This window comes from Dromiciops gliroides, chromosome 6 (genome assembly GCF_019393635.1).
Source record: "Dromiciops gliroides isolate mDroGli1 chromosome 6, mDroGli1.pri, whole genome shotgun sequence".
NCBI classification, from domain to species: Eukaryota; Metazoa; Chordata; class Mammalia; order Microbiotheria; family Microbiotheriidae; genus Dromiciops; species Dromiciops gliroides.
The window spans coordinates 152799378-152811880 of NC_057866.1; the positions used below are offsets into that span (position 1 = coordinate 152799378).

At 40.6% G+C, this 12503-nt stretch overlaps 1 protein-coding gene across 1 annotated transcript; it reads right to left on the reverse strand.

Moving 5' to 3' along the window:
* Positions 1–855: 855 nt before the first annotated feature.
* NDUFC1 (NADH:ubiquinone oxidoreductase subunit C1) lies at positions 856–11874 on the reverse strand. The gene is made up of 4 exons (XM_043970008.1): positions 11719–11874; positions 9304–9407; positions 5043–5130; positions 856–1531 (listed from the first exon to the last, which is right to left on the reverse strand). The coding sequence occupies exons 1-3, from the start codon at positions 11786–11788 to the stop codon at positions 5071–5073; spliced, it is 234 nt and encodes a 77-aa protein (XP_043825943.1). The 5' UTR covers positions 11789–11874; the 3' UTR covers positions 856–1531; positions 5043–5070.
* Positions 11875–12503: the final 629 nt, after the last annotated feature.

Consider the following 12503-nt stretch of genomic DNA (forward strand, 5'->3'; position numbering starts at 1 on the left):
AGACCACAAAGTACTACTACCCATTTCCATCCAAGGTACTTTATTTCCACTGTGGTCAAATTTAAATCAGCATTACTGAATACTTCATAAATTTTCTCATTCAAACGGGGTTTCATCTACACCATAATCTAGGAGGAAAAATTCTATCTTGCTAACATATAGGATCTAGGTTATACCTTAAAGGTGACTAGGGCTTCCATTGCTTAATAAATCGTAGGCTCTTTTTTTTTTTTTTTTTGGCGGGGCAATGGGGGTTAAGTGACTTGCCCAGGGTCACACAGCTAGTAAGTATCAAGTGTCTGAGACCGGATTTGAACTCAGGTACTCCTGAATCCAGGGCCGGTGCTCTATCCACTGTGCCACCTAGCTGCCCCCTAATCGTAGGCTTTTAGTGTTTGATGAATGATCAGGTCAACTTAGAAATATTACTTAGCTTCTAAATCTACATTAAATAGGACTAACTGACAAGAATAACAATTAACCACCAGGTAAAAATGACTACTATTGAAGGTCTTCCATTGGTATCACCCTGTGACATTTTTTTTCTTCTTTGGATGGAGGACAGAAAATAATGACTAAAGTTAAGAGTATTTAAAGTGATAAAATTGACTTGATTCTCATCAACAGGTAGTTTTTCTGTATAATTTGGAAATAAAACTACTAGGCATAAAGTTCTTTTGGGTACTGGTTCCATTAGGAAAAGCCTCAATTAGAATTGGGACATACTTTAAAATATATATAAGTAGAATTATAAAGGCACTGATTTTTCACATATTAGAGTCAATATAGAATAAAAAAGATTATCGAAAGCTCACTAAAACTAATTAAAGTCCAAATAAGTGAAGGGGCATGATATGGTATTGGAAGCAGAATTTTTAATTTATCTACAAGTAAGGGTCTTTAGGATAAACCAGGATTGCTGTGTTCTCATTGGTAAGCAGGTGTTTTTGTGGGTCCCCCCTCTTCTTTATAGTCTTCTTTTTGTGACTTCTCAGAGCACTTCTGTTGTATTTCCCAGGAAACTTTATATTCTACTTGGTATCACAATTTCTTAGGCAAGTCGTACCGCCCCTAGTAGATGGTAAACTTCTCAAGGGCAGGGACCATCTTAATCATTTCAGTATCCCTTCAGTCCCTAACAACTTCCTGAATCACCACTGTCATGGCCATGTTGTATCTACTGATGGAGGATAAGTGCTGTAAAATATTAACTACCAGTGTTCAATTTCAGGCAGTAGGTTTTATTTTTAGTTTTTATTGAAATTCTTAATTTGCTTATCTATGTTAGTGCCTTTCAAGTATAAGCAAGGTCCCTCTCATCTGCAAAAATGGATTAAATACTGGTTCCAAACTGACTTTTCTACAAGTCAATAGGATGTATATAACCTGAAAAGTGGGCAGGTGTCCTTTTTTAGATGAGTTTTTATCTGTACATTCTGTGATACTGTAGAGAAATCCTAATACAAGTTGTTTTTCGGATATATCATTCGATGGACCCACAAACTGGTTGTCATCACTTCTTACAGTAAACCTAAAATCATGGAAAAAAAAAAAAGAACAGTATTAGCCTGGACTATCATTATTTTAGTGGTGGGTTTTTTTGTTTGTTTGGTTTTTATGGTGGGGCAATGAGGGTTAAGTGACTTGCCCAGGGTCACACAGCTAGTAAGTGTCAAGTGTCTGAAGCTGTGTTTGAATTCAGGTCTTCCTGAATCCAGGGCCAGAGCTTTATCCACTTCACCATCTAGCTGCCCCTGACTATTATTATTTTAAGTAGCCCTATCTTTATAATGGTAAAACAACAGTGATAGTCTAGGACAGAAATGTCAAGCATACCAGAAAAGTACGCAACTCTCCTAAGTGCTACCCAAATGTGACTAAAATATAACTGGGAGATATTTAACAAAATAAACAAAAATACAATAAAACAGATAACATTATACTTAAAAAGTAAGCCAACATGCAGCCTGTATATTGTATGTACATGTCCTTATACATGAATTAGTGGCCCATAATTCTATTTGAGTTTGATACCATTAGGATATTGAAATTCAGAGTCTGATTCTATTTCACATTTTTGAATTGTGTGTCATCTTACCTATGTTTTCAATGTCTGGCTGTATATGATTAAACTCAATATTCAATAGAACATAAGTATATTCTACTTTGAACAGCATAAAGCATGAAAATCCAGATTTGCATTAAGATAAATTAGAGAGGGGCAGCTAGATGGCACAGTGGATAAAGCACCGGCCCTGGATTCAGGAGTACCTGAGTTCAAATCCGGCCTCAGACCCATGACACTTACTAGCTGTGTGACCTTGGGCAAGTCACCTAACCCCAAGTGCCTCACCAAAAATAAATAAATAAAAAGATAAATTAGAGAGTGAGCCTTTGTTTTATAAAAGCATCAACTATTGGATTCTTTAAAATAGTAAGTACTTTCAATGTATTTAAAATAGCATTAAAAAATAAAATAACATTCAAATTATGTAAATTGAGTTCCTTTTTATCAAGGCACACAGGAAGTTTGTCATTTTGTACAAAAGCTAAGCCATGCCAGGCATTCTGTACATATTTATCATTGGTTATAATGACAATCATAATTATAGTCTCTTTCAAAATACATGAAAAGAAAAATTAGCCTAAACTATTCGCGTCAATTTTATTGCACTTAGGAGCACTATTTCCCTCATTGCTTCCAACTGCTACAATCAGAAAAACAAATCCTAGTGAATCAGTACTCAGTGTTCTCTCCTAAATACTAATTCCCAAGATCACTAGATGGATCTGTGACTTTCTCATGACAGGAGATTGCTGATGTGGGAATTTCCTCCATCAGTACAGAACAGTCAGCCTACGATTCTATAGGTCTATACTAGAGTTGCCTAAAACACAGAGAGGTTAAGTAAGTTGCCCAGAGTCCCAAAACTTCTATGAGTAGGTCTTCTAACTCCAAATCCAACGAGCGGTTATTTTTCCACCACACAAGTATCCCAACATATGCAGAAAGTCATCCAAATATTTATTTATCCTTCATTATGTGGAAAGCACTGTGGTGGGCTCTGGGAGTGCTAAGACAAAAAAACCCATCACTGCCCTCGCGAGGACATTTTTTGTTTTCATCTCTGTACCCATAGAGCCTAGTAGTATCTTGACTCCTGAGCATCTTTATACATAATCTGTTTTGCAGACTAGACCTATGGTTTCATTAGTAGAGGGGTGATGATGAGGAAACACTCTGTACCAGTACAGATGCTCATCAGCTTACAGTCTCCATGACATGCTTCAGTATCTTGCTCAGAATATGTCTTTCTGATTTAGAGGCTGATTCTCTATTCACTGTGCCCTGAGGTTTCAATAATATTTTCTTAACATTGTGTCATTCAGTATCTGACTACTACTCTACTAGGCCCACCTGGAAAAAATGTAATTTAAATTACTGATGACTCAAAAACATAGCCGAGTGATTAAAGATGGTCAGTATTGAAGCAGGAAACTTCAACTTTAAAACAACCCATGCGAGGATTTAATGAATTTCTATACTTTTCTTTTTTTTTTTTAGTGAGGCAATTGGGGTTAAGTGACTTGCCCAGGGTCACACAGCTAGTAAGTGTTAAGTGTCTGAGGCCGGATTTGAACTCAGGTACTCCTGAATCCAGGGCTGGTGCTCTATCCACTGTGCCACCTAGCCGCCCCTGAATTTCTATACTTTTAAGTTTTAAATTGTTCTCCAAATCAGGTTCTTTTAATCTTCCCACTCAGTTTTCTTTTCTTTTCACCATCTACCTATTCACTTCTCATTCATAAATATTAAAGACTAGAAATAATGAGTTACTATTCACTCAGCAATAAATATGCACTAATTATTCTCTATATGCCCAGAATCATAGTCTGAGTGGAGTAATGGGGTTGAGGACAGCATTAGAAAGGAAATTAAAACAAAGTCACAAAACTATTCATTCTAAGAGGTAGAATCCAAGGTCTTTTGGATTCTAAACCTAGCATACTCTCCACCAAGCCATGAAAATTTAGCCTTAAATAACAGAGAATACCTGTGGAGAAACTGATAATCATTTCTTTTTTTAGTGAGGCAAATGGGGTTAAGTGACTTGCCCAGGGTCATACAACTAGTAAGTGTCAAGTGTGTGAGGCCGGATTTGAACTCAGGTACTCCTGACTCCAGGGCCAGTGCTCTATCCACTGCGCCACCCAGCTGCCCCCTTCATTTATTTCAAATATGTATAATAAAGGGTCATTCATCGCTTTCTTCACCATGTTTGGATGACTTTTTGCATATGTAGGGGTACTTGTGTGAGGGTGCATGAGGGAGCATGCATTTGGAGTTAGAAGACCTAGATTCTAACACTGTTTCTGATCTTGTGTAATAGAAATAATAGTAGTAGAAGCAGCAGCAGCAACGATAATAATAAATGACATTTATACATACCAGAAAATAGACGTTTCAACAATGAGACAATTCAAAAAGTTTGATAGAAAACAACACTTCAAAGACTTATAATATGGGTACTCCCTCTTATGATGTATACACAATCCGTTTGAAAATTGATGGGGTTTGTTTGTTTATCTGCCCCTAGGGCTTATGAGTTAGCGATCAATTTCTTTCTTTCTTTTTTTCATTCTCTCTCTCCCTCCCTCCCTCCTTTCTAAGGTTATACATGTTCGGTGACATAAGTCATTGGTCATAAATTGGTGGGTTTTAAGACTGGAAAATTCATCACCCTACAGCCAGCTTGGTGGTGAAAATGTCCAAACTTAGCTAGGTTGGTCCGGCAATGGCAGACATATAGGACCTGTAAAATGGGAACTTTACTGGCAAAGAACACAGCTCACCCTGACATAATAATGAAGCATTAGAGTAGGATTTTATAAAGAAAACACAACTTAATCTAAATAAGTGTTGATGACGTAACAAGAAGAGAAACCACTGGTATAATGTATCTAGAAATTGGCCAGATTGACATTAGAAGATAACAAACATTTGCAAAATCTCTTTAATTTATAATCTCCAATGTACTTACAATTAGGAAAGAAACAGATTCAAGAACGTTACTCTAGCCCTTTTCTTCTTTCATACTCTAAAACATCTTCTTCATGTTGTTGGAGAAGCTAGAAGATAGTAATAGTTAAAAATAAAACTCACAGTTTGCATGTCCGTTTTTTTGCTTTTTGTTTTTTGCTTCCCAATGGTTTTGTGCTCCCTACTCTTGTAACAAATAAGTATAGTCAAGCAAAAACAAATCAAGATCTTGGCTATATCTTAAAACCTAAGCCTTATTCATTCCTTACCTGTGTTCTACCACCTCTCTACCGAGAGGTGTTTCCCTGAGAGGTTTCAAAGAAGCAAACTACCAACAATTAGGATATGGCCAGGGTAAACATAACACTTAATTTAAAAAATGTGGCACAATAGAAACTAAAGGCATCCTTTGAAGCTTAAAGAAGTTCAATTCAGGATAAATAAAAGGGAATTCTACTTTATACTATATATAGTCAATTCATCTATCCCATGAATTGGTATGGATAGAAATAACATTTCAAGAAGTATTTAACTAACAGATGCTATAGCTGTAACTGGTTATGAAGTGTATAGAGAGTTGATCTGGGGGCTATTTCTAAATTTCTAAGTTTCCTCTCATGGAAGACAACTCATACTCTGTTATAAAATACATCTTGGTATCACTGTCACAATTATGTGATCACCTGTAAGAATTATGGGATCACCTATCTGTGTGACACTTCTTTTGTTCCCCTATCTTGTTCCAGTTATTACCTTCCTTCCTTTAGTTTTGTCTCTGTGACACTGTCATAAACCAAATAACCTTAACTAAACCTGAAGTCAACCAAAGTTTACTTAAGTAAAATAAAATAAAGTATTATTACAAATACTAAAAAGTATGAATTCTCAATTTTATCATTCTTTAGTCAAGAAACAAGTAACCTTCAAATCCTTTTACTCTTTTTCTCAACTACACCTATGAGAAACTCAAGACAAAACAAAAAAGGTAAGACTTTTGAGGAGGAAAAGGCAAAGGGGAAAGAACCCTGAATAGGTACCAGGTTGAGTTTTCTTTTTTTTTGTGGGGCAATGGGGGTTAAGTGACTTGCCCAGGGTCACATAGCCAGTAGGTGTCAAGTGTCTGAGGCCGGATTCGAACTCAGGAACTCCTGAATCCAGGGCCAGTGCATTATCCACTGCGCCACCTAGCTGCCCCCTTGAGTTTTCTTTTTAATTGTTGTCATTAGAGAAGTTCTTTTTTAACTGTCTTATTTGGAGATTCTATCAACTGCAATTGTGATTTCCACCAATGTATTTATTGCACACAGTCTGATTACAACAATCCAGCTTTAAGGTCCATAATCAATCAATCAATAAGCATTTATTAAGCACCTACTATGTGATAAGTACTGTGGATACAAGAGGAAAAAATAGTCCCTGCAGCAAGAAGCTTATAATCTCATGGAGGAGACAACATGCAAACAAATATATACAAAAGGAGCTATAAATATAAATAAGAAATTAAATAGAATAGAAAATAACTAACAGAGGGAAGGCTCTGGCATTAAGAGAGGATGGGAAAGCTTCCAGGAATAGAAGATTTTAGTTGGGACTTAAAAGAAGCCAAGGAGGCTAAGTGCAAGAAATCAGGGGGAGAGTATTTCAGGCATGGGGGACAGCCAAAGAAAATGCCTAGAATCAAGAGATGAAGTGTCTTGTTTGTGGAACAGCTAAGAGGCCAATGTCATTGGACTGAGGAGAAGCTGCTGGGGAGTAAGGTATAGGAGGACTGGAAAGGTAGGAGGGGGCCAGGTTATAAAGGGCTTTGAATGCCAGAGAGTTTTGTATTTCTTCCTGGAGGCAACAGGAAGCCACTGGAATTAACTGTGCAGGGGGACGACATGATCAGACCGGAGCTTTAGGAAAACCACTTTGGTGGCTGAATGAAAGATGCACTGGAGGGGAGACAGACTTGAGGGAGGCAGAACTACTAGGAGTGTACTGCAATAATCCAAGCATGAGGTGATGAGGGCCTGGACCAGAGTGGTGGCAGTGGCAGAGGGAAGGAGGGGGTGTATTTGAGAGCTGTTGCAAAGGTGAAATCAACAGGCCTTATCAGCACATTAGAAATGGAGGGTGAGAGAGGGGGAGGAATTCAGGATGACTCCTCGGTTGTGAGCCTGAAGAACTAGGAGGATGGTGTTGGTTTCTACAGTAATAGGGAAGGTGGGATGGGGGGGTGGTGGTGTGTGAGGGTGTGCAGGGATTTAGAAGGAAATATAAAGAGTTCAGTTTTGGCCATATTGAGTGTAAGATATCTAATGGACACAGTTCAAGGTGTTTGAAGAGTAGTTGGAGACATGAGACTGGAGGCGAGCAGAGGGTCTGGGGTAGGACAGATAGATTTGAGAGTCAGCAGAGATAGTAATTAAATCCATGGGAGCTGATGAGATCACTAAGTGAAATAGTATCCAGGGAGAAGATGAGAGCCCAGGACAGAACCCTGTAGGTGTAGGACTCTGAATCAATCCTCTGTGGAAGATCTTTGGAAGACAAGAATAACACAGGACAAGAAGGCATGCATGAGTTCTGATCTATTAAAGTATGGAGGTATGTGTAGTCATATTGGGGATAATAAAATTTTTGAGTTATGAATAGTAATGTTTTCAGGCAACAGATTAATTTTTAGGAAAAAACCCTGGAGGGTATCTATGGTTAGAGGGCATGATCTGGAAGAAGATCCAATTGTCATAACGGGGTTTCATTTCTATACCCTGGTAACTGTTTTTGCTTTTCCCTGCAGCGACTGGCAAAGATATCTAGGTGACACTAAGGCTACGAAAAGGCAGAATAAAGAGAAAAGTCTGGAAGAGAAGTTGACTGATAGATTACCACAATTCTGATTTGCAAGAAATACTGGCAAGGACCAACTTTCTTATACCTGTCTCCTCTTATCATCCCTTTTCCTTTCCTGGACATGCAAAAGAATCTGTGTTTCCTTCTATTTGTATTACTTTGGAAATTTTCCCCACTGTTTACAGAATTTATAGGGTTATAATACAAAACCATTCCTTGGGCTTCTTTATCTCCCCTTCTAGAAAAGGAATCATTCTACACTTTGAATATACATGACATTCAGTTGGCCATCTTAAATTTGGGTACCAAATATCATTTTCTTCTTCTTTTTTCTTTTAAAAATTTACTTATTTATTTATTGGTGGGGCAATTGGGGTTAAGTGACTTGCCCAGGGTCACAGAGCTAGTAAGTGTCAAGTGTCTGAGGCCGGATTTGAACTCAGGTACTGCTGACTCCAGGGCCAGTGCTCTATCTACTGCACCACCTAGCTGCCCCAAAATATCACTTTCAAAGCTACAAGACAGGGGAGGCTTGGCTATTTAGTTTATCTGAGAAAAGATCTGTGGCTCTTACTGAATTTTAAATTTAACTTGAGTCAGTGCTGTAAAGTGGCAGACAAGAAACTTAATGTGATCTTGGGGGCATCAAGAGGCACAGCTTTCAGGAAGGAGGTAATAGTCTTGCTATACATTGTCCTGGTCATTACATTTTATTTTTTTGTTTGTTTTTTTTATTTTATTTTATTTTTGAGGCAATTGGGGTTAAATGACTTGCCCAGGGTCACACAGCTAGTTAAGTGTCTGAGGCCGGATTTGAACTCAGGTCCTCCTGAATCCAGGGTCGATGCTCTATCCACTGCACCACCTAGCTGCCCCCATCATTACATTTTAGAAAAGACCTTGATAAGCCAGAAACTGCAGAGGTCAAGGATAGAATAGATGTCAAGTTGATGACATATAATGATCGGTTTAAGAAGTTGGAGAAGTTTTGGAGGTGGTGAAGGAGAAATGACAGTATTTAAACATCTGAAGAATGTCACCTGGAAGAAGGATAAGACTTGTCCTGCTTAGCCCCAGAACTAGGTGTAATGAGAAGCTTCAAATAAGCTTGATATAAAGAAGAACCTTCCAACTGAGCTACTGAAAAGCAGAACAGCCTGCTTCCAGAGGTAGAGTGTCCGTTCTCCTTTACTGAAAATGAAGCAAAAGTTAGATGACCATGTGGCAGGGAGGTCTTAAAGGAAATTCTTTTTGAAGTGTGGTCCCTGGGATCCATTCTCAGTCTGATATTCTAGAATCTACACGTCTGCCCGCTGATTAAATACAACCAGCACCTTTCCATTTCACAAGAATCTGGCGTCCCCACTACTACCCTTCTGTTTCTCCCATATTGAATGACTTGATTCTCTGTAGAAGGGAATACTTACGAAGGCCCACAGGCCTGCAGTAGTGCCCAAGGTTAGGATAACTTTCAGCCAGTTGGGTTTGTCATTTGGGTTGTCCCGAACGTAAAATGCTGAACGAACAAAAGCTGAAATAGGAAACAATGCATTTTCAAGTTTTACTGGTGATTTATTTATAACTAATATAACTGGTTGATAGACTTTCTAGGCATTTTTTTTCCCCGTGGCAAAAAGATATACCTAATTGTATGAGTCCATTCTAGGCTATGTCAAGAGCTGAGTGGAATTGGGAGGTGGCATTGTATAATAAATAGAAAGTATGAGGTTTGGCTGTACGACCCTGTGAATGGACCATCTTGTTTTGCACCTTCTTATGTACTTACATATAATAGTGTGCATTTGAAAGTCTGTGTTGGTCTCATTCCTCTGTTCACTTCAAGAAGCATTTATTAAGTGCCTATATGTTAAGCTCTGTCATAAACACTGGGGACACAAAAAACGAAACCAAAATAATTGCTACCCTCAAGTGGCTTACATTATAATGGGTAAAAACAAATTGTCCTTAAATTAAAAACATTTGGTAGAAGAAACAGATCTGTGATTTTACCCGAGTAGAGAAACTCCTTCCACCAATGCAAATCATCTATCATCTGCACAGTAAATCAGTCTTAAGAGCATTGCTGGGGGCACTAAGAAGTTATGAGATTTATCCAGCAAAATTTCCAAAGTAAATTCAGAGAATAAAGGGGAAACACACTATCAACTGATGGGGATCAGGTAGGGCCTCAAGTAGGAGGTGGAACGCAACTAAGACTGGGTTTTTTTGGAGGGGGGGCAGGGCAATGAGGGTTAAGTGACTTGCCCAGGGTCACACAGCTAGTAAGTGTCAAGTGTCTGAGGCCAGATTTGAACTCAGGTCCTCCTGAGTCCAGGGCCAGTATTTTATCCACTGTGCCACTTAGCATCCCCCCCACCCCCAAGCTAAGACTTTAAGGAATCTAGTGATACAATAAAGCAAAGCTAAGGAACAAGTTCATTATGGAAAGTGTATGCAAAGGCACAGACAGGGAATGCTGTGATTAGAAAACTGCAGGAAGGTCTAGGGTGGGCACCCTATACAACTCACCATCTAGCCTCCAAAAGTAATACTAGCCGGGGTGGCTAGGTGTCACAGTGGATAAAGCACCGGCCCTGGACTCAGGAGTACTTGAGTTCAAATCTGGCCTCAGACACTTGACACTAGCTGTGTGACCCTGGGCAAGTCACTTAACCCCAATTGCCTCACTAAAAAAAAAAAAAAGTAATACTAGCTAACATCTGTATAGTAATTATTCAATACCAAGCACTGCTAAGGGGTTTATTTCATTCGAGATCCATGTTTACAGATGAGTAAACCGAGACAAACTGGGCTTAAGTGACTTATCCAGCGTCACAGCAAGTATGTGTCTGAGGCTAGACTTGAACTCAACTCTTCCTGACCCCAAGCTCAGATGCTCCACCCACTATGCTACTTTGGGCCTTAGTTTTCTCATCTGTAAAATAGGAATACTACGATTAAATATCAGCTCCTTCTCAGCTCTGTTGTGGGAAAAGTACTTTGCACACCAAAAAGACCTTCTCTTGTGGGGGCAGGGTCCTATTTTATGAACCGAAGGGGCAACCTTGGTAAGGATGCACACAGCAGGCCCTTAAGAAATATTTTCGAGGCAGCTAGGTGGCGAAGTATATAGAGCACCAGACCTGGAGTCAGGAGGACCTGAGTTCAAATCCGACCTCAGACACTTGACACTAGCTGTGTGACCCTGAGCAAGTCACTTAACCCCAACTGCCTCACCCCCCCCAAAAGGAAAAAAAAATTTGCAGCATTGCATGTGGGGCTGGACAATTTATGTAAAGTCCCTTTCTAGTTCTAAAACCTAAAAGATGGGTGGTGTGATAGACCCAGAGTGAGCAAGACCAGAATTCAAATCTTGCCTCAGATATATTTTCTGGATGACCCTGAGCATGTCGCTTAACCTCTTTCTCTCTCAACCTCAGTTTTCCCATCTGTAAAATAAAGATACGAGGATCAAGCCTTTTGCAACCCTTAATATGCTATACAAATGAGAGCTGATATTCGTGTCCGTTATCGTCCCATTATCTAGGGCATGGAGGAGGGAGACTGAGATTAATGGAGAAGCATGAAGAAAGGGGGGGAGGCCGGGCTTAGGGCGGCCGTAGTAGAGGGGCGCAGGGACCGGGGGGCAGACCGAGGCTGTGGAGGTCTAGAGGGACCGACGCGGCTGGGGAGGGGCGAGCGACCCGGGCTGAAGGTCACAGACAAGGCCCGGCCCGAACCACGCGTGAACCTCGTCTCCCTCCTTCTTGCACTTGCTCCCCCCAGGGATCAGGAGAACAGCGGGCCACAGGGAAGCTGTCGTGGGCCGTGGGGACACTCACTGTGGCGCGGGAGCCGGGTTCCGGAGAGGAGCCGAGACAGCTGCGGCAGCAGCATCAAGGACGGCGCCATCTTGGTCCGCTAGTCGCCCTGGAGCCCCGCCCCCCGCCCCCGTGACCCCGCGAAGCTCCTCCTCGGGTTCTGCCCCGGAGGAGCTGGAGGCGGGGCTTTGTGACATCATGCTGTTCCAGGCTCCACCCCCGTCCCGCCCCTCCGCCCTTTCCGCTTCGGTTTCTCAGTCTGTGAAGTGGGACCCGATGCTTAAGGGTGAAAAACAGGAAAAGGGTAACCTCCCTCTTTGGCCCAGCCATGCTCTGTCCCTTACGCCTTGCTGACTGGAAGTTTTTGGTGGTGTTTTTGTTTGTCTGTTTTTTGGGGGTGGGGGGGGTTGGACTAAATTAGAAGTTCTTAACTTCTGACGTTTTGGCCAAGGAAGGAAATGAACATGTATGAAACGCCTACTATGTGCTGGGTTCTGTGCTCAGCTTTTTACAGATATTATCTTATTTGATCCTCACAACCTCCATTTTACAGAGGAGGAAACTGAGGCAGCCAAAAATGAAGGGGCTTGTCTGGGGTCTCACTGCTAGGCAGCCTCCGGGTTTGGATTTGAATTCAGATCTTCCTGACTCCAGGCGCCACCTAGCTGCCTCATAGGTGAAGACTATGGAGCCCTTCTCAGAATAATGTTTTTTTAAGGGCAATGAGGGTTAAGTGACTTGCCCAGGGTCACACAGCTAGTTAAGTGTCAAGTGTCTGAGGCTGTATTTGAACTCAGGTCCTCCTG